The 21,824-nt window shown below is 48.9% G+C and overlaps 1 protein-coding gene across 1 annotated transcript; it reads left to right on the top strand.

The window, feature by feature from the left end:
- Window positions 1-216: 216 nt before the first annotated feature.
- LOC142574328 (uncharacterized) lies at window positions 217-12,728 on the top strand. Its single transcript, XM_075683440.1, has 4 exons — window positions 217-325; window positions 3,244-3,367; window positions 6,002-6,102; window positions 12,438-12,728. The coding sequence occupies exons 1-4, from the start codon at window positions 302-304 to the stop codon at window positions 12,627-12,629; spliced, it is 441 nt and encodes a 146-aa protein (XP_075539555.1). The 5' UTR covers window positions 217-301; the 3' UTR covers window positions 12,630-12,728.
- Window positions 12,729-21,824: the final 9,096 nt, after the last annotated feature.

Consider the following 21,824-nt stretch of genomic DNA (forward strand, 5'->3'; position numbering starts at 1 on the left):
ACGAACCACGCACATAAAAAAAAAACAACAGAAAAACCCCTTGTGCTGTTAAAAACCAACCATCGCTTGTTTTCTTTTTTACAGGAGTGGCGTGCCACCCGGCAACAACTTAACCACGTAAGGTACGTAAGGTTTGGTCACACCTCTGCGTCATGAGGCTCAGGCTTCTCGATCTGTATTTTCTAGCGATCTATATATTTCATGCACAGAGAGAAGTGCACGCGTACACGCGGGTGGCGCTTGCGGCTGTTTTGTACGCGAAGCGAGACCGAAGAGGAAGAAGTGACCGGCGGGCCTCAAAATGGCGGACCAGGCGACCGACACGGTGAGTCCCCGTCTCCGCTGCCATTTAAGCCGACGTGCCGCGGGCAGTCGCGCCGATGCTACTCCCTACTCTACCGCGGCGCCTACACCTGTCGAGCTGTGCCTCAGTGAGCGAATACTTGCTTCGTACCGCGGGATCCAAGAGCACAACCCTTAGAATGTGCTCCACCCGCTTATGCTGTAATTCGCTCTTCAATGGGCAACAAGCGTTGAGACGTCGCTTGCCCAACAGTAGAGCCCTAACCCATGGTCTTGCGAGCGGAACAAACCATTTTTGATGCAAAAGCATCAAATGCCTCATTGAACGAAAAAGCCGGCTTCTGTAGCGGCGAAACGGCACCTAAATTCCCCTAGGCTGCAACGCCCGCGTCAGGTGCGCGCCTTGACTGAGTACAGCGGGCGAAAGACATCGCTTGCTGCCGCACCAGGTTTGTTGCGTGAGGGTAATGGGCATCGCCGCGACGCCACGTCACCCTCGCTCTCTGAAGCCTGTGTTACTCGCGCGTTCATCGTCCGCGCAAGCCCTCGCCTGTGTTCTGACTTGGCCGCGGTAATTGCTATAAAGAAATTAATGCAATAAAACAGAATAAGTTCGAAACGAAAACCGTCGGCGGTAACGCGTTTTGCACCTACGACCCCTCGCTCCGCAGCCGAATGTTTTAGCCCCTGCTCTATAGACCAGCGGCTCCTAGAGAGCAGACCTGTGCACTCCTCTTTATGACATCATGCTACTTAGACCGAAATTTCCATTGCCAAGCCCGGCGTGACGAAAACGCTGTCAAAGTCACCACAGCTTACTCGGGAGCATCCATATTAAATTCTATCGCAGTCGGGCAAGGCAACATGACGTCATGGATCCAAGTGCACCGTCCTTGTGGCCAAGCGTCTCAACGCGCTCCATTGCCCGCGAGGAGTCCATAACTCGAAGGGCTGCTCAGCGGCGTTCAATTGAACATGAATGCTTCCGCATTCACAAGTCCTAAGATGTGTTTAGGTGTCCTCGGATTTTTTGGTAACACGTGCTGCAATTTCACCTTGGCAGATTCACTGGTAATCTTGAGGCACATGTGTTCGGCTCCTGACCAAGGATGTTTAAAAGATCTGGAGTGGAGAAGGCGTCTTGACAGTGACTCGAACACCGCCGCCATCTTACTCGGGGCAAGAATGCTTGAGAGCAGGAAGCACTTTCTTTTAACTTTCTTCGTTTTTCGCCGTACATATATTACTGAATGACTATCTTCGCGTGACTGGTTTTAGGAGGAAACCTGAACGCCGTTGCACAGTTTATTGGAAGTCATCGTATCGATACTAAGAATAATGTAATAATTTGCTAGATACGACAAGCTTTTATTTTGCTATTACCCTAGCGTTTATACGATAGCAAAACCGAAGCACTTAAGCTATGAGCGTTCTCAAGCTGGCGTGGCATTCTTTCAGAGGTGAAGTTAGGGCAGGCGTCTACTGGCAAGAAGTTGCCAGAGCTGCAGCTCGAGAACATTTGTTAGAACCTCCTGGCCCCTGGCACCTGACTGGTAACCGATGTGCCAGAACGTAGGAGCGCGTGCTGTTCTCGCAGCGTGCACGGTAACAGGGTCACCCACGACCGCACTTCGTCGAAGCAGCGCGCAGCATACGGTCTTCCCACTGACCGCGTTCTCCATTCTTTCAATTCCATCGCCCGATTCCTGCCACTGCAACCACCGGCGCGTGGTCCTTATGCTGTAGCTCGAACGCGTTCGGCCGGCATCTGAGGCGACGCTACACAGACGAGTTTGAAGTTCGGGCCCCTCGCCAGCGCCTGAAGAGCCCGCAATTCGTAATTCAAAGAAAATGTTCGCAGAATATATATATATATATATATATATATATATATATATATATATATATATATATATATATATATATATATATATATATATATATATATACCGGTTCCTTCACGCCAGCGTTGTTCACAAACTGGAATGAGGTGCCTTGCTGGAGAGAGCACATTTTTAGTCGAATTTCCTTCGCATATAATAATAATAATAATAATAATAATAATAATAATAATAATAATAATAATAATAATAATAATAATTATTATTATTATTATTATTATTATTATTATTATTATTATTATTATTATTATTATTATTATTATTATTATTATTATTATTATTATTATTATTATTATTATGAGAGTAAGGAGACGATATCAATATGTAAAAGCGGGACTATCAAAGTCACACGAGTCCTGGTTTGGGTGGCAAGATTAGGCAGCTGCGCGTGTGCAAGAAATTAAGAACCGTGTGATCATCATTTTCAGCGTATTCACTCGACTTTCGAAACAAATGAAACTGATGTTTACATATATTGCCTCTATGCCTGTATCTCTTGTCAGGGGCATGCGCAAGGGACGGGGACGAATGAAAGAAAGCCGGCAGATCCCGCGCTCAGCGGGAATCAATGTTATGCGAAACAGCGTGCGGGGAGCCTGCGAAGCTAACGAAACTAGCATGAAAACAGCAAGACGTAGACGGCTGCTTCATTACCTACATGACACGCATGTCTCGACATTCATGTCATGATCTAACATTTGTGTTCGTCATACACTCTTCTCATACTATGCCAATTTTGGTACATACCAAGTTAACAAAAAGACCATGAGAACACCAAGAGAGAGGCGGCTAGATAGATAGATACTGTTAAAATGGGAAATGTTCCCCAATAAATGCTTCCCATTTAAAAGATAGGGTGTGAATTGCACCGTCACCTCCTCCCCCCGCGCCCCTCCCCCCTGGCAGATTGAAAACCCGGCGCCTGTCGACACACGATTCAGTTCGTCATGTGTAGTTGACGAGTCGCGCGTAAACTTGCGACAGATATATGGGCGTGACATGCCGCTTTACTCCTCATTCGCACACTGCTCCTCGGCAGGCGTGCGTCGACGTCCAGCAGCGCGACGGTGGCGCCGCCTCGCCCAAGCACGTCCTCGCCAAGCCCGGCGGGTCGCCCTTCTTCCAGGAGGGCCACATGAACGCCGGGGAGCAGCACTCCGAGGGTACGTCATGCTGACAACACGCTCGCTGGCTCGGCCCCGCTATACGACGTGGCGCTGCTGAATGCACGGAGTCGCGGGTTTCAATCCCTGTTGCCGCTGCTGCGCTCCCATGACATTGGGGCCTATGTAATTCTTTTTCATAGCTGTGGTGCGAATATTCGAAACTTCAAATACGAATTGTATAGCCTGTGCTATTTGAACGCTGTATATATAAACCTGGAATATATAATGCATGCAAACACGAGTCTCGAGGGTTACAGAAAGATGGACGTAAAGTCTGCTCCGAGTGTTTATGATGCAGGGTAGCTGCGCAAGGCACCATTTCGAGGGCGAACGCACGGGGCCGATAACTTCTGCTCAATAGTTTCCAGTCATTCAGTAGGGATGGCTCACATGTAGGTTGTCCTTGTACGAATTTGTTCCGATTCGTTATTTCTTTAGCCTCACCATGTTTTGCATTCCTTTAATATAAACGTAATGCTGTAGCATCAAACTTTTCTTCAGCGAACCCAACCCTGTACGAGCATCTTGTGACACGCGGTTAAACATCTGGTAACATTTTGTTCCCTTCACAGCCGCGTAATGCTCTCGAAAATATGACGCAATTTACTAGGAGGTGTTCGAATAGCAAAATTTTGGACGCGAAGTGAATACAAATGTTCGAGAAAGAGTGCATTCTGATATCTAATCGAATACCTGATATCCACAATTTTGAGACCGAGTGAAACATAAATCCTCAGAATAAAAACATAATTTTCGTTACTTGATCCATCGATGCCATTAACTTGATGGTAGTCAACTGAGAAGTTTGTAAATGAAAAACTGGAAATGTTATCGTATCTTTTGTGCCATGACACGACCATAATAATAATAATAATAATAATAATAATAATAATAATAATAATAATAATAATAATAATAATAATAATAAAACAACTGTACGCACCGCATGTACGTAGGGTTGCCAACGGTCCCACATTGGGCGGGACAGTCCCGACTTCACCCATTCGGGACGGCCAAATGTCCCAACTCTTGTTTTTCTTTTTTTACTATCAATCAATATACTAGATTTTCTTTTCATAGTATGTGATAATTCGCTTGAAAGCTTTTTCTTGCATTGCCGTAAGCAAAAAGGGGGTTTAGTTTTCTGTCGTAGTTCTAGTTCTGTTGTATGCCATATGGCCTTTCGCAATGCCTCTATATATATTTGGGAGCCGTGTTAGCTTATCCGAAAACTACTGCACCTTTCTCGACGTAAATCTCTACATAATACAATTTCTTTAAAAAATGCTGATTTGTTGCACCTGCAAACCTCCCACCACACCCGGTGCCGACTTCGACCACTCGAGAACTGGCAACCCTATACGTACGCAGTAGAGTGTAGTGATCGTTGTAGGAGCTAAGTGCAATTACATAGCACGACATAGGGGTTTAAAAGAGTCCAAGTGTGGTGCGGCTGGCCAGATAACGAGACAGCAAATGGTAGGCTGCCAAAGAGCTGAGGCGTTCTCATCTAACGACTGGAAACTATATTGTGCAAAAGTAATCTGCTCCATGTATTTATCCGGCATCTGCTCGTCCATCTCTGAAACAAATTTGGTCCTTATGCAGCAGAATAATTTGGACGAGTCTGATGCTGTACAGATGTCCCTTAAAGTACTCCAACGGAATGATTATTCGACAAGTTCTTATAGGAAACTCTCGAATGGAACATAGACAAAGTAAGTAACGACGATTATTAGATTCCTATTCGAAATTAAAATCTTCACATTTGCCTACAATTCTGCCTTTCGTGGCACCTCATTCACCTTGCGAGTTTCCACAAAACTGATTCGCCACTGGAGCGGTGTAACGAGCTAAGCGGTGACGATTCGCCATCGCTTTTGCTTTGCCACGTGTTGTTAAACTTCTACCTTCTCTTTCTTTCTCATTTTTTTTTATTTTGTCACTTCTTGCGTGTCTTTATTGAGGCGCCACTCGAGATGTGAAAAATGCAGTGACCTGGGCAGGGACTCGGAGCAAGGACCAACTGCCGCAAAGGTCGTAGTCTCTCTGAAACCCTCCCGTGACCGCAGCCGCCGTGCCGCATGCCTACATTCGAGGTTGCGCAGCCCCAAGCCAAGTCGCAGAGAAACATACCGATGCGTGTCACCGCCCTAACGAATTGCGTGTCTGCAGGATCAGGGAGGTGGTATAGTATAGCTAATCCTAAGTTGTGGGTGGGCGGGCTCTGATCTCTGACGGCATGTATTTCTCTGTAAATGTGACCAGTGGTTTGCTGTGAATGTAATCTTCAGGCCTGATGAAGCACATTGAAAGCATCATAGATCACGCAAATATTCACAGGATATGTATTTAGGCCGGTTATTTTTTATATGTGAAAAAAATGCGCATCTTTGCGTGAGCTTTCGTGTGTAGAACGTCGAGACCAACCGTAAGCTGGAAGCGAAGGGAACTGCGGGAGCAGACGACAGAAAAATGAGGCGGGACTCATATCCGTTGCCTGCTTTTCGAAGTCCCGGGTCGAGCTATAGCCTAGACTTTCTAAGTCAGGACCGCGGGCGATGGGGTGGCGGTGGTTTTTCTCCGTGCGTCTGTAAAACTAACTTGCGCCGCATCTCCGCCTGCGCGCAGAGCTGGCCAAGATAATGGCGAAGATGATGAGCTGCTCTCCCATGGAGATGGGCCCCGACGGAGGACACCTGCCACCGGACGATATCGCCGCATCGCAGAAGGTGCGCGTCTGCTGCACCGCCTGTCTCGCGCGTCAACGCTGTCAGAGAACTGTGTGGGCCGGGTGCCGTTCTCGACGTTGTCGAATTCCGTCACCTTGTCAGCTCTGCTACCGCCTCTCCGATAGGCTCGAGGCGCCGGCCGCATCGCAGAATTTGACAATATAGGGTGGAATTTGACGGCGTCAAGAATATAACCCTTGGATGCGCAACTTCTCTTACAGCGCTTCCAGTATGCCGTCTCATCAACTCCGTGCAGGGCAACTGATATTAGAGATCGCTCCAGCCAATCAATAGCGATAGCCGGACGTTTCTATAGAAAGGAGGAGGGCTCGTATAGCGGGCCATAAGGTTATACAGACTTCTCTCGCAGCCGGCATTCGCGACTCCTCCGCCTACCCCCCCCCCCTAAAAACATAGTGCATCAATTATAAAAGGAAATTATATGTACGGTCATGCAATTCAATGTAACGTCAAGCCATTTATGCGGCAGAATGGTTAGGCATAGTTATTACATGACAGATGTAAAAAATACTCGTGTGCTTCACCTTTGACAGCCAAAGCACACGCCATTAACAAAGGAGGCAGTGCATGTGTGAGCACGGCTTCGATAGCTCTAAGCAAAAAAGAAATCGCATTCTTATCAAGTGCAGTGCAGAGCATTCCTGAGGGAAAACCAGTTTTCTTTAATCGATGATTAACCCTCTAATGTAACACATTTTATAAATTACTTTTTAGCCTTGTCGATATGCTCGTCGCATGCGGGGCTCTGTCCCGGTTCTATATCTTGCCTTATTGCAATAAAGACAACGTTGTTAGTCGGCGCATCTGTTGTTCATCTTTCAATGTCCTCGTCCTATACGCGCTCTTTCTCCGTCCAAAGGCGCTGGAAGAACTGCATGACTGGGCCTACTAATCGAATACAGTTCTCTTAATCGCATATCTATATGCGACTGCCCATACTATGCAAGAAGAAAAAAGCAGACTAGGAGGGCGCGTCACGTCCAGTGGCGTAGCAACAGGGGGGGCCGGGGGGCCGTGGGCCCCGGGTGCAAGGGGCCAGTGGGGGGGGGGGGGGGGTGTCATACGTACGCCTGAAGACGCCCCTCTTTCCGCCGGCTTGACTGGGCGCAAATGGCAAAGAATGCTCCGGTATCAAAAACCCCGAGCTCATGTACCCGATGCGTTGCGCCGAATTGTCGGCTGCAGCTCTATCAACACCCCACGAAATAATTGCACGAATGTGCGGGCTAAAAAATTTAATTCTCAACATGGTCGCTAAACTATTCGCCTTAGCGGAACGTTTCGTGTGGGGTGCGCTCATGCCGTGCGTTCATGCTGGGAGCAGGAGTCGCTAAACATACAGTGAGGCGTTGTAAGGCGGCTCTTGAGTCCCTCTTCCGTTCAGAACGCGCAGCGAAGACGAACAAAGACAGCAGCAAGAGGACGTTCAACGAGCGCGCCCGGCGCTCGCGTTTACGGCTAAGCGTTCGTTGAGAGCGACGTTGCATAAGTGCGGCCGTCAAAAGCCGCGAATAGGATTTCTGGATCGTCTTCAGACTCGGTGCGGCCGAAGAGTTTGGCGGCGTATGACTCGACAGGCTGTATACAGTCGCGGGCGCTGCGATGTTCAGCTCGCTTTTACTTCCCCTCTCCCGCTCGCTCCGAGAAGCCGCTGCGAAACCTGCCGTTATGTTTCACGCTTTCCTTCTTACCCTCGAACGTTTAAGAAAACTATTGTGGTTGTGTGACTTCATGTCACAAGTACAGTGTCTGTGCCAGCTGCACAGAATTTTACAAAAGAAAAGAAAACGTGAATTTTCTAAGGATATTTCCCGATATTCTATGAAGTTATGTGTCTGTGATTACTAGGAATTCGGTAGCGTGAAAAATATGGCAGATAAGTAATAACCATATCCTTAATAATCCCTCAATTAGTACTTATAGAGGAAGCACTTCAATTCCAGAACTTAGGACTCAAAATCATATTATTAACTCAACAAAAGCTTCTTAAACAAAATCGTTTTGGTTGCTACAACCTGCAGTACTTTGGCACTGCGGGCGGCGCCCAGTATGGCAGTAGCGAAAGAAATATGAAATAGTGGACCAGTGAGGTTGATCCCTCAACCCTCTCCATTGCGAGTGCAGACCAACAGGTTTCGCTGGCACGGACTTCTTCGCGGTCTTCTTTTTTCTTTTTTGTATGGTGACGCCAAGAATTCTGCTCTATTCTGTTCCCAATCTTTTGTTGGTACCGCAGCTCGGATAATCACGTTTGTCCGTATAGCAGCCAATAAAAACAAGGCTTTATTGATGAGAATGAAGAGAAATCGTAGTTGTCATAACATTGGCGCCCGCGCAGCAGGGAGGCAGGTGGCGTTTTCCGTTTTTCTAATATGGTGGGGAGATCAGCGTCACTCAGACACAATTCAATTTTTGTTTTCGTTCAGGGCTGCCCACAGCCAAAATACTGCAGGCCATAGTACCTACGACGATTTTTGTGAAGTTGTTGTTGGGCAAGATATGAATGTCGGCCTTCAATTTTGTAAATGAAATGTTGCCGCTAAAATTGGTAGTTAAAACATGGTTAAAACTTCGTAAATTTTTTTTTACTTGTGACGTGACCCGTATTTTCTACGATGCCACATTTGTATTGGTTGCCAAGCCTTACAGTTTGACAGAAGATGTGCACATGCGCTTATTACAAGTTATCAGTGCAGCACCCTGTATTATTTGGCGCAGAAAAAAACAGCGTGTACTGGCCTCGAGCTGCACCACTGGAAAAGCTGGCGCCACCGTCGGCTGACGTGCTATTAGGGATCACGTGGACTTAGCGGCCGCGTCGGCTGCTTCGGAAGCTCCGAAGCGAGCGGAAAACGAAAGTTTAAGTTCCCTCGTACGCTGCGGTCCTCATTTAGTGGCGAGATTTTCCCGCTTCGAGTGTCTCTTTTACAACGATTGAAAGCACTACAATAGGTAGTGGCTGCCTTTTAAGGTGTGCAACAGGCGTGCAAACTACTGCTCAGTGCCGCAGTGCCAGACGTACGCAATGAAGCCCGGTGTCAGCCTTATTCACAAGTAGCCGCAGGACAAGAAGCTGCGTGAAGCTTGGCTCGCGAAACATAAAACCGCGAACAGTCATCGGCTACAACTCGGGTATGCAGCAAGCACAGACGCGAGGAAGATTTCTGCTACGGCACCGGGTCTGCGATGTTCGGAAAACGCGCACTGAGACGCTCGCCCGAGTCCGCTGCGCGACTAATGTCATGACGGTTTGGTCTATGAACTTGTCGATGCTATAGATACTTGCAAGTTCATTGGAGGGGAAAGGGAGCGGTAAGAAGCACATTAAAAAACAAGCATGGCATATGATCATGTTTGTGTTATGAATTAAGGCATTGGATTACAAAAAAAGAAGCAGCGGGAAATCGCACGCTGAGAACACTGATAAACATATAGTGCGACGCAACTCGAGAAATAATATTGAAACGTCCAATAATTAAGAAAACAAAAAAGATTGAATCGTTGCGACGGCACATCACAGTCCCCGTAGGCGTCGAACACTCTACAATGAAATTATTTTTGAACTGCTCTGAGAGCGCCCACGCGACAATGGTTGCTTGTATACTGTCAAATGACCATATTCTGCGGCCTAAAGCTCATGGCAAGGTGCGAAAACGCGCACACGGCGAAAGCGAAACAGTACGCGGACAAGCATGCAGACACGCAGTCGGTCGCTGCGAAGCTGTGCGATCGCTGCATTGAGGCTTCATTCTATTACGCTCCATTTAGTTACACAAACACTATAAGAACATATTTCACATAGTTTGCTCTCAGCGTTTGCCTATCTTTCACGCAAGAAGCCGGTTCGGGAGACTCCATCGCGTCGACCATGCACAGTGGCGTTCACTGTACCTATTCGGTAAAGAGATAGCGTCTCTAAACGATGCTGTGCTTTCAGTTTGCTCAAGATTATTATTTAGACAGTAAAAAACTTCTCGCGTTTCGAAAGTACTTACAGAAATGTCCGGGAGAGCTCCCGCGCTGTGTTTTCAGTGAGCGCTGACAGCAAACCCTGTGAGGAGCGCGCCGCGTGATCCTTCATACTGCGTCAGCGAGGCGCTTCCGATAGATGGCGACTCCGTAACTCCTCGCCCCCAATACCTGTTGCATTCGCGATCTCTGGGAAAGAAAGCGAAGGAGAGGGAGACCCGGGGGACGTGCGCGGTATCCAAGGCGGCTGTACTGGTGCTGAAACCCGGAAATTGTCGATATCCTCGCCTTCCTCTACTACACCCGGGAGGGGGGGGGGGGTGACAGAAGACCTATGGGCCCCGGGTGCCAGATGACCTAGCTACGCCACTGGTCACGTCAGACTTTTGAAACCTAGTGATAAAAAATACAAAAGAAAGGCTCTTGAGAAATAGACCCCACAAAATGACAGAAAAGCGGTCATTCTCAGCCGCCAAGCGCGTGGAAAGTATGCGCGGATTGTAGAGCGGAGAGCAGGTGACGAAGGCCCATCGTGACGATGGGCTTTTTTCTGAGTGCTACCGCGAACAAAAGAACGTCTGAAAAGGTCAGGCAACCACGGTATTAGCCCCGAGAACGAACTACAGGGGCGCTGCGAGCGCCGCTCTCGTGACGTCAGGGCAAGGACTTGCGCCTGTCGTCTGCTACAGTTCGAGCGTTGTCCGGGCGCTTTCTGCGCTGTTTTCGTTTGTTCGTCCTCGTTCTCTCTGCTTGTATGCTTATGGTGGTCGTCTCAAATATATTTTTACGACGTCTTCCTCTGCGAACATTTATTCAAAGAGCTAATTTCTTAGGCAACAATGCAGCTCTCAAAGGCAACGCTACAGTGCCAGCCGGACAAGCGAAAAAGAGCCCATTGAGAGTTTTTCATGTGCGGATGGACAATCGCAAAAACATAGCATACAGGAATCCAGTTATGATACCGTACCTGCCGCGGTGCAACAAGTATGTCACAAACGCTGGCTATATATGACTTCTACAACAGTTACGTTGATTTTAATCCGCTAGAACAGGTTTGCTCACGACGAGTAGTTCATGGTATAATATCAGAAACGCTCGGCAGTAACATGGGGACTTAACTAATACTGGAGTTTAGATTCTACAAGCACCACTTGCTTCTTTAACTGCTTGTCACCATATTAGGCGGTTCTTCCCGTGTTTATTGTAAGCGGTGGAAATTTGAAGTAAAGTTAATGAAGGCTTACAGCTATTTGCAGAATGCAAATAGGAATGTAACAATATATATTTCCTTTTCCGTGATACACGTTCAACTCACTTGAGAAATTTACTGGTGCTTGTTGCTTGAGGAATATAATGACGAATCTGTTTGGCGAACTGCCACAGGCTGCTCGGCCCAATCTTTTTAGTGAAGTATGCCTGTTGGACCGCATGGCTGCAGCCAGAAAGAAGTCGAAGCGTCAATCATTAGTAGTACGGGACATATTGAAAATATCGAAATCACCCTCACCCCCCCCCCCCCCCCCCCGGTGGAAGGGTCAGAAATCAAGTGAAGGTATATGCAAGGCTTGTGATGCTTTTTTATGAACGTTTGCGATTGGATTGATGCAAACTTTATTTAGCCTGCAGTTGGGCAAGATTTTCTTTTATGTACCGACGAAGTGAATAGTTGTCCGTTTGTATAATTAAAGAACGGTGGATCGAGACATGGGGAGACAGAAGGTGCTTGAATTTTCCTTTTCTAGGCAATCTAAGCTGCGCTGTTGTAGCTCGAGAATACTTTAGCCATTCCAGTTGGCGCTGTAAAAAATGCTTTATGGTTTCAATTCGAAATTGTAGTGAACTGATGGGTTTCGCGAACATAGCGTGCCTCGCCACACCGACAGTCGATTGCTACCGTTACGTGATCAGGGGTGTGCCATATTGCCGATAAAGCCTACTGAGGGCCACTAGCCACTAGGCCACTGAGCCGCAAAGTTTCTCGACTCACGCGCTTTTGAAGAAGAAACTGTGGTTAAGGCATGGCAGCTGAAAGAAGCCGACGTATACTTCAATACGTACGGCTGGAGCCACCCATACCGCAACCATACACGAAGGGAACGAGCGCGCGCGGCAGCCGAGCGAGCCGGAGCGAGCGGCGTCCTGGCCGTGATGTCACTCGCGAGAGGGCGCCACTCCGATCGCCTCCGAAAAAAAAAGACCGGACGTGATCGGAAGAAGTTCGCTCGCCGAGGCTGCCTGCTGGCGTCGCGCTCGGTCTGCCCCGAGTGCCACACTAATTCGCTCTCGCGCACTTCTGACGTCGCGTTCGGCTGCAAATTTCGAGCGTGGTGACGCGTCCGACGCAGATGCGCGACCTGCTGGCCAAGGCCGAGCACAGCGGGGAGGAAGACGGCGACGCTGCCGTGCAGCGCATCGAGGGGCTGGTGGCCCAGGGCAGGGACCTGCTCGAGCAGATGAACGACACCCTCAACACCCTGCTGGCCGCCGAGCTGCACGGCGTTGCCTCGGCCGCCGAAGACGCCGACGCCTCGCGCTGAGCGCGCGATCGTCGACAGCGACGACAGCGCTGCCTCCGGCCTCGCTCCTCCGCTCGGGCCACCGCGGGCCACCTCGCGGAGAGGCTGCAGAAATACACGGTTCTCTGTGGTCGAGCGCGGTCGGTGTCTTGTTCCGAGATTTGGCCAAACGTATACGGCCGAATCAAAAAGCTGTGTTCGTTGGTGACTACCATTTCCTTTAACGGCGCGCTTAGCTTACTACCGGCCGATTCCGGCCATCGGATGACAAGGACGACAACTTGGAGTAAGCTAAAATGAAGCTCGAGAACAAGTTGAGTACCGCGCAACGAGCGGTCGAGCGAAAAAATCTAGGCGTAATCTCGAAAGACAGGAAGACGGCGATCTTGATTACAGAAATAAACGTGTGCAGCCGATATTCTATAGTTGACATTAAGAAGAACGAAAATGAAACCGTGTAATGCGTAGGGAACATGTGTAATGTCTGTCCGACTCTTGCCCAATCCCCGTGAGCGGGTATGCGCCAAACATATCAAGGTCGTCGTCGTCATCATAATCATTATAATTATCATCACCATCATCATTATCATCAAATAACCGGTGGACCATAAGAGTTACAGAATGTGCTAGAAAGGGTTCAGAGTGCGGGTCAGCTGGCACAAGCGCCAGTTTTCGAAACATAGTTCAGGACAACATTCATTTGGGCTAGATGGTGCATACTTGAACTATGAAGGAACAGCGCCAACTAAGACGATCGCAAGTGGGGAGAACGACACAGGACAAGCGCCAGTTTTCGAAACATAGTTCAGGACAACATTCATTTGGGCTAGATGGTGCATACTTGAACTATGAAGGAACAGCGCCAACTAAGACGATCGCAAGTGGGGAGAACGACACAGGACAAGCGCCAGTTTTCGAAACATAGTTCAGGACAACATTCATTTGGGCTAGATGGTGCATACTTGAATTAGGAAGGGACAGCGCCAACTAAGACGATCAGAAGTAGGGAGAACGACACAGGACAAGCGCTTAACTGGAGATCGCCGGGAGAGGCCTTCGTGCTGCAGCGGCCATAATTGCGATGATGATGATGACGATGATGATGTTAGCGTACAACGTTTGATGCTTTGTCCCATACCATTTATCACAATTTTCATGACGAGGTCCAAGTATAGCACTTTGGTTTCTTTTTTGTGCTACGCGACGCTGTGCGCGGCACAAATACGCGAGATTCATTCAGCCATTCTTTTCGTACATTTAGTGCTTGAGCTGCTGGTCATTTCCCTGTCTAAATAAAATTTTAACTCGATCAGACACCTCCAATTGCCCCGGTCTTACGTTGAACCACATGCACGCGGCACCCGCAAGCTTCCTAATCACACTATCCGTTTGTAATAATGGTATGCAACAGAGAAGTTACTCGTAATACTCCGGAGCAATTATTTTTGCAAGTTTCATCTACGACCCCCCCCCCCCCCGAACGCTTCTACAACTTACTCCTCTACAACGAAATGGCCTGTATAACGAAAATATAGTTATGCCCTGGCTCTATTGTGATTCCTACAATGTGCGACCTTTACAACGAAGTGCCTGTACAACGAACGATTTCGGAAGCCCCAAGCACTTCTCTTATCAAGGCGTCTGACTGTACTGAATTTCTCTCAATTTGTCTTCCATTTAGAGGATTTGCATTTCACTTACGCTTGAAGGACTGCAAAATGTTTTGCGGCATGAGATTCGTGAGACGACACCCTTTAATAGTGAGGTCATTCTGTCATTAGGTAGAAAAGGGTTTCAGAGTTCGTTTAAGTTTGTGGCAGCCTTTGAGAACACACCAACTAGCGCGATTGTCTTACTTAAATTGTCGTTTTTTTTTAATCCACTTCTGACAGGATATAGAATGTTTACTTACCGGATGTGTTCATCATTAGACAACGCGCCGTCACGTTCAGTTTTGAGAGCTTTCCAGATTAGCGGCCTTCCACGATGCGTTTAGTCTCCACACAGCAGTGACTAAACCTGATACATGCCTCTCATCTCTTACTTATGTTTTGAATACTGTCACGTAGTAGTGATGGTGAAGAAGGCAGCCAACCTGTGATTAACTAAACCAGCGTTTTATAGGGCGAACTTGTGCCCTCAAAAGCAGGCTACACTCAAAGAACTACGATAGCGGCGAACACACTCGGCGATCGTCCAAAATCTTATCTGCGGGTCAAGCGCGTCATCTTTTATACATCAGTCGTCGAATGTTCGAGAGTAATCCCTGGGACCCGCGTGTCTTCCACAAAGTTCTTCACTATTCGCGTCGCGCGTAAATGCAAACAGATTACACAAGGTTCGGTGACAGACAGCGGTTGGAACCATCGATAACATTCCAGAAACTCCCGATACATACAGGCGCGTCCGGCTCTGTGCGATAACATTTGTTAGGCGGTGAAACGTGATCGCCCGATAAAGATAAACAAGTGCACGTGTCAGTACTGCCGCAGCAATTTCTGAAATGTATACAGAGCAAAACAACATTTGTGACATTTTATTCCTGTCAACTATCATACAACCCTGTCCTTGCTGCGTGCATACCGTGTTTCTGACTGGCATTTTATTTCTTCTTGAGACAGTTTCCTGTCCTAGTGTTTAAACTGACACCCGTCTTCAATTACAATCTATACTGTACACAATATTCCTCACCGTAGGAAATAAACTGCTTTTATTAATACATCGTCTATCATAGGTACAATCGGCCAAAAAAGTAAACGGACCACGGCACCGCTGGCCGGAGCGGCTGCGGGGCCGCACCGGGGCGCTGCTATCTCGCTCCGCGCGCTGACGGCGAGAGTGCCCCGAGTGACGCCAGACTTCGCCCTCTCTCTCTTACGGATCCTTGTCACGCTTGATCAATTTCTAGTGCGCCGTTCGGTTGCTCTGCTGCTGACGGTCGCGACGAAGGGGACTGTGCATCGCCGGTAGTTTAGCACATGGCGCTGTCGAACAGTAGTGGACGGCCGCGGGGCGTCAAACCGCGCCACTAAGAAGGAACGAAGACTCGTACTTAATGTTGTTTTGCTTATGTTCACCATACCTCTCATACGAGTGCATTTCGCTGGCGTCCACCGCTGCTCGATTTTAGACAACACAACAAAAGCAGCCGCAGCGGCGGCTACGGTTACGCGCGCTTGCAGGTGCCAAGCTTTACTGCCGGCGCGGGTTCTCTGTCGATATTACTTTTCCGGCATTGTCTCCAGCAGTGGGTTTATTAACTATAGCAGTGCGCCTCTCCACACTGCTTTAATTCGCTACTACAATACACAGTCCGTTATGAAACTTTCCTTATAAAAGTACCGTCAGAAAGAGATGATTGGAAAGACTAATCGGAAAGACAAGTCGCTCGTGAAAGTTTATTCACGGAAGAAAATAAAAATTGGGGTTCCATGCGTTGAAGAGGTCCTCAATGGGATGAAAATTCGCCGTCGACTGCGATGACTTGGCCTACTCGCCTTGGCATCGAGTCATAGAGCGCGGCCACTAGCTCCGGACGTCCGCGTAGTGCTTCCCACTCTTCTTTCGCGGTATGATGCAGCTGATCCGCGGTGCCACAGCAAAGGGGCCAATAGGACACCGGCGTTCAATATTTCCTTTTTATTCTCTGGAACGGTGTCGGCGACGCGCTTTGTAGTGCGCGCTGCTATCCAGATATGGTTGTGTCCAGCCATTGGACACTGGAAGACTAGGAAATGTTTAAAAACGAGAACGGTCGCATTCGTTTCGTCGCAAAAATGCCATCCCGGGTGCCGATCGAGGAGAGAAGGCGCATCGTGCGGCTTAGCATAGAACGTGTCCCTCAGCGTGAAATCTGCCGTCGCACTAGGAGGAGCAGAACATCGGTGAACCGCATTATTCAAGCCTATAGGGATGAATACGGCAGAATTGCTGATGCACAGCGCAGTGGGCGGCCAAGGCTTACAACGTTGGAAGGGGACCAACAGATAGTTGCTGCCGCTGTTGTTGACCCCTTTCTGAACGCCAGGGAAATTCGCGACGCACTGGACCTCAGTTGCTGCAGCGAGACTATCAGGAGCAGACTGCGAGAGGCAGGTCTCATGAACTGCGTTGCCGCTCAGAAGCCGCACCTGACGACGAAGCAGAGGGAAGAGCGACTGAATTTTGCCCGAGCGTTCGAGCAATGGACTGCAGAGGAGTGGCGGGAGGTCATCTTCACGGATGAGTCAACGTTCAGCACACGCTGGGACCAACAGCAGCGTCTGTGGCGTCCGTTGAACAGCAGGTAAGACCTTTCATCCTTGCAGCTGAGGGAAGTTGCGGGTAAAGTTTGCATAGCTAGTCAGTGCTAAAAAATAGGGATTGTTTGCAACGCATACTAGCCTTAAGAATGCTGTACAGCCTCATTTCTCGTCTTACTGCATGACTACACGTAGGCGCAGTATTGACTACGAAGTGTTTCTTTTGCGTAATTGCATATCAGCGAGCTGAATGTTAGACAGGGTATGATTTAAGCCTTCATTATTTTCTTTTCTACAGCAGAGTGAGGTGGCTGCGCGTTAAGTTTTGTACCCGACATATGTTAATGACTGCTCTCTCATATGCCCAGATATGACCCCGGCCACATCCACAGCGTGCTCAGCAGCGGCCGCTGCTCGGTTAGTGTTTGGGGCGCCATCAGTAAGGACGGCCTTGGCCCACTCGTGCGGATTGAGGGCTCGTTCACTGGGTCGAAGTACTGCGAACTCCTCGTCAAGCACTTGATTCCATACGTTCTGGACGGGCCATTCCGGGACGGGTGCTACATGTTCCAGCACGACCGCAGCCCTGTGCACAAAGCCCGCGCTGTGAGTGCACTTCTGGAGAGCTACGCCGTGCTTCAGCTTCCGTGGCCGCCTAACGGGGCTGATCTTAACCCCATCGAGAACATTTGGGCAATGTTGGAGAAGACTCTTGCCTCACGGCGCCTGTGTGGTGGCACAGCGGATCTGCTTTGGCATGCCGTGAAGGAAGAGTGGGAAGCACTACGCGGACGTCCGGAGCTAGTGGCCGCGCTCTATGACTCGATGCCAAGGCGAGTAGGCCAAGTCATCGCAGTCGACGGCGAATTTTCATCCCATTGCGGACCTCTTCAACGCATGGAACCCCAATTTTTATTTTCTTCCGTGAATAAACTTTCACGAGCGACTTGTCTTTCCGATTAGTCTTTCCAATCATCTCTTTCTGACGGTACTTTTATAAGGAAAGTTTCATAACGGACTGTGTATTGTAGTAGCGAATTAAAGCAGTGTGGAGAGGCGCACTGCTATAGTTAATAAACCCACTGCTGGAGACAATGCCGGAAAAGTAATATCGACAGAGAACCCGCGCCGGCAGTAAAGCTTGGCACCTGCAAGCGCGCGTAACCGTAGCCGCCGCTGCGGCTGCTTTTGTTGTGTTGTCTAAAATCGAGCAGCGGTGGACGCCAGCGAAATGCACTCGTATGAGAGGTATGGTGAACATAAGCAAAACAACATTAAGTACGAGTCTTCGTTCCTTCTTAGTGGCGCGGTTTGACGCCCCGCGGCCGTCCACTACTGTTCGACAGCGCCATGTGCTAAACTACCGGCGATGCACAGTCCCCTTCGTCGCGACCGTCAGCAGCAGAGCAACCGAACGGCGCACTAGAAATTGATCAAGCGTGACAAGGATCCGTAAGAGAGAGAGGGCGAAGTCTGGCGTCAGTCGGGGCACTCTCGCCGTCAGCGCGCGGAGCGAGATAGCAGCGCCCCGGTGCGGCCCCGCAGCCGCTCCGGCCAGCGGTGCCGTGGTCCGTTTACTTTTTTGGCCGATTGTACATCATTCATGCAAGAACTGCTTGCGCGTTAATATAGGTAGGTGTCAATGTGACACATCTGCTCAATTAACACGAAAGCAAGCTGTATACGTATCGTCGCCAGTTGCATGATTGGGTGTAATGAATGACATATTTGTGAAAAATATGGCATTACTGCCCGTTATGCTCTGCCAGATGCCTAACCATCAGCTCCTGCGTACCTTCGTGCTACATTAGTGCATCGAAAATTACTGACACACCTCTGTTTGGTCTGAAGAACAACTTCTTATAGGTCACATCTCCTACTACGACACAATGACAGCTTCCTCTTCCGCTGCTGAAAAATGAGTCATCCACGTCCGAACAACACATTTCCATCTTTTTTTCTTGTGTTAAATAAAAAAGTAAAAAATACTCTTCAAGTGGCAAAGCCTTTGAGTACGAGCACGCTCTTCACGTATAGTTTCACTTACGTTGCTCACGATGGGTGCGCATGTAAGCGAGATTCGTCATCGCTTTTGTGCTGCTAGTGTTTGTTCCATAAAATCTTACTTTTCTTTTTCCACATAGCCTTGCTGCGCGCGTGAGGCGGTCGAGAAAAGCTAGTTTCTTAATTCTTCGGGGCTGCCCTCACGAAGGCGAGTACCCTTGTCAAAACGCTGACTGCAGCTACATTCCTCGCAATGTCTGCACGGCAATCGAAAATGATCTTGCCGAATCCAATAAATTACCCTTCTAAACTCATTGCTGACTTTTTACAACGAAGCTGCTAGCCTCTCGGTGGTGGGAATACTTCCGTTAGTGAAAATGGGGGCCGATCCTGGGTGCGGTGCAGGGCAGGAGCAGTGGCTTGTACACCCGTAAGGCAGAGGCTTCAAGCGCTGAGCAAAGGGAAGCGAAAATTGCACACATTATTTGTAATCACGCATACAACATACAGAAAAAGCGCAAAACAAGCATCCGAACCACATAATATAGGATAAGGCGCTCCTCATAAGAATGCAAAGCACGCAACGCTTCCCGCATTCGTCCCGGTATGTTTTACTGCTGCGCAACCGCACTCGTGGCCTAGTGTACAGGGCGCCAGCCAAGGCTGCGGTAGGTGGCAAGTTCGAAACCCACCGCCCGCACCCACCGTGAAAAAAAATGTGGGTACAGGCGCTCCCGAACCCGGCGCCCAGTAGTTCTAGGGGTGAGAGAGAGAGAAAAAACGTTTATTCGGACCATCGAGGTGGTTGCTCTTGAGGTCGAGTGGGTGGGTATCGCCTGGGGAGTGCACCCCGCCGCCGACTGTCCTGCGGGCCGCGTAGTTTCGAACTGTAACCCGTAAGGGTGGATGTGTTCGCTGGTCGTAATGCGGACACAGCTGCCTTTGTCACTGCTGCGCAAGCTGCCGCGCCAGCAGCGACATGCGACGTGGGGAGTGAGGTCTGTAGCCTTTCGTACATAAAAGAACCAGCCACGCAACTGATTTCATTGTCGCTCTAGCACCGCCATAAGTACGCAACGCATATAGTTAGCGTTCCCGAGGAGCAGCTTCAATACGAGGAGTGGCAAAGGGAAAAAGAAGCGGCAGGAATGAAACATGAATCCGCTGAAAAAAAAAAGCGGTCTACCGCTTTCAAGAAAGGTTCGACTGGCCTAAAGTGCGCCAGGCGACCGCCCAGTATCTGTCCAGCTGCAGCGAGTGTCAACGTCAAAAGCGCCCGACGAGTGCTCTTCCTGGCCGACTGCATCCAGTACCAACCCCCAGCACTCCCCTTGAGCAAGCTGGCATCGACCTTCTCGGTTCTTTCCCGCGGTCGTCTGGTGGGAATCGCTGGATTGTCGTGTGTGCCGTTCACTTGACACGCTACTGTGAGACACCTGCAACAACATCGGCAACTGCAACCGAATTTTTTTTTTTTTTTTGCTGCGTTTTGTCATTCTCCGACATAGACCTCCAAGAGTCATCATCAGCGATCATGGGCGGCACTTCACTGCAGACGTGGTCGAAGAGATGCTTCGTCTATGTTACTCAACGTTCCGACATTCCACCCCGTATCATCCACAAACGAATGGTCTTACGGAGCGCACGAACAGAACTGTTATTAACATGCTGTTCATGTATGTCGCGTCAGATCATAAGAACTGGGACAGCGTACTACCTTTCATTACGCACGCATTTAACACCTCCAAGCATGAAGTTACGGGCTAGAGTCCCTTCTTTCTTCTCTACGCTCGTCCGCCTCGTTATACACTTGACACTATCTTCCCGTTCTCCAGCCAAAATAATCTTTGTATATCAGAGACAGTCTGTCTTGCTGAAGAAGCCCGACGACTTGCTTCTTTGCGCACTCTTGTTTCACAAGACCGCTCGAAGGCGCGCTACGACCGCCGACACGTGATATATGACCCTGGTGATTCAGTGTGGCTCTGGAAACCAACCAGAAAACGTGGCTTGTGTGAAAAACTGCTGGCCCACTATGATGGACCCTATGTTATTACTGAGCGCACAAGCGAATTAACCTACCGCACAGCACGCCTCACGTCAAATCAGCAGAGATTCAACTTTCGCATGTCGCCCGTTTAAAGCCCTTTATTTCTCGACAGCCTGTTCGACTTGTCCGGTGGACTTCGTATGCGCGGAGGGAAATGTGCACGCTCTTACGTGCGCAGCGGGTTTACGGCTCAACAAACAGTATGGGGCGCAACGAAGAGAGGTGAACGAGGAAGGCGACGTGTGGCTGGCTGACTGAATCTCGACAGGCTGCTCAGCTGATCAAGGCCATCGCGTCTAACTCTACCCGGCTTGACAATAAACGCCTTTCGTGGGCGTAACGTTATTATTTACGTTACTTTATCCATCGATGCCTTTAACATGATGCTAAGTCAAACTGAGAAATTTGTATAAAAAACGGGAAATGTTATCGTATGTGCTGCACCTCGACACGACCTTAATAACAAAAAAAGGAAAACTGCACGTCGCTAGATGTACGTAGGGCTGCCTACGGTCCCGATTTGAGCGGGGCAGTCCCGGATTTTGAGTAAAGTCCCGACGCAGTCGGGATGGCCAAATGCCCCGACTTTTCTATTTACTGGCTATCAACCAATAAAGCAGATTTTCTTTTTATAATGTCAGCCAATTCATTTGCACACCCTTTTTTTCTTGCATTGCCGTAAGCAAAAATGGGGTTTAGTCTTTTGTCGTAGTTCTAGTTCTGTTGTATGCCACATGACCTTTCGCAATGCCTCTAACTATATTTGGGTGCCGTGTTAGCTTATCCGGAAACTACGGCACCTTTCTCGACGTAAATCTCTACATAATACAATTTCATTGAAAAATGCTGTTTTGTTGCACGTGCAAATCTCCCACCACACCCCTTGCCGACTTCGACCACTCGAGAGATGGCAACCCTAGA

The sequence above is a fragment of the Dermacentor variabilis genome, chromosome 3 (assembly GCF_050947875.1).
Source record: "Dermacentor variabilis isolate Ectoservices chromosome 3, ASM5094787v1, whole genome shotgun sequence".
In the NCBI taxonomy this organism is placed as follows: domain Eukaryota; kingdom Metazoa; phylum Arthropoda; class Arachnida; order Ixodida; family Ixodidae; genus Dermacentor; species Dermacentor variabilis.

Coding starts and splice junctions, on each gene's coding strand:
- LOC142574328 (XM_075683440.1), top strand. CDS start 302: ATGGCGGACCAGGCGACCGACACG. Junction 326..3,243: donor CGGACCAGGCGACCGACACG/GTGAGTCCCCGT, acceptor GCTCCTCGGCAG/GCGTGCGTCGACGTCCAGCA. Junction 3,368..6,001: donor CGGGGAGCAGCACTCCGAGG/GTACGTCATGCT, acceptor GCCTGCGCGCAG/AGCTGGCCAAGATAATGGCG.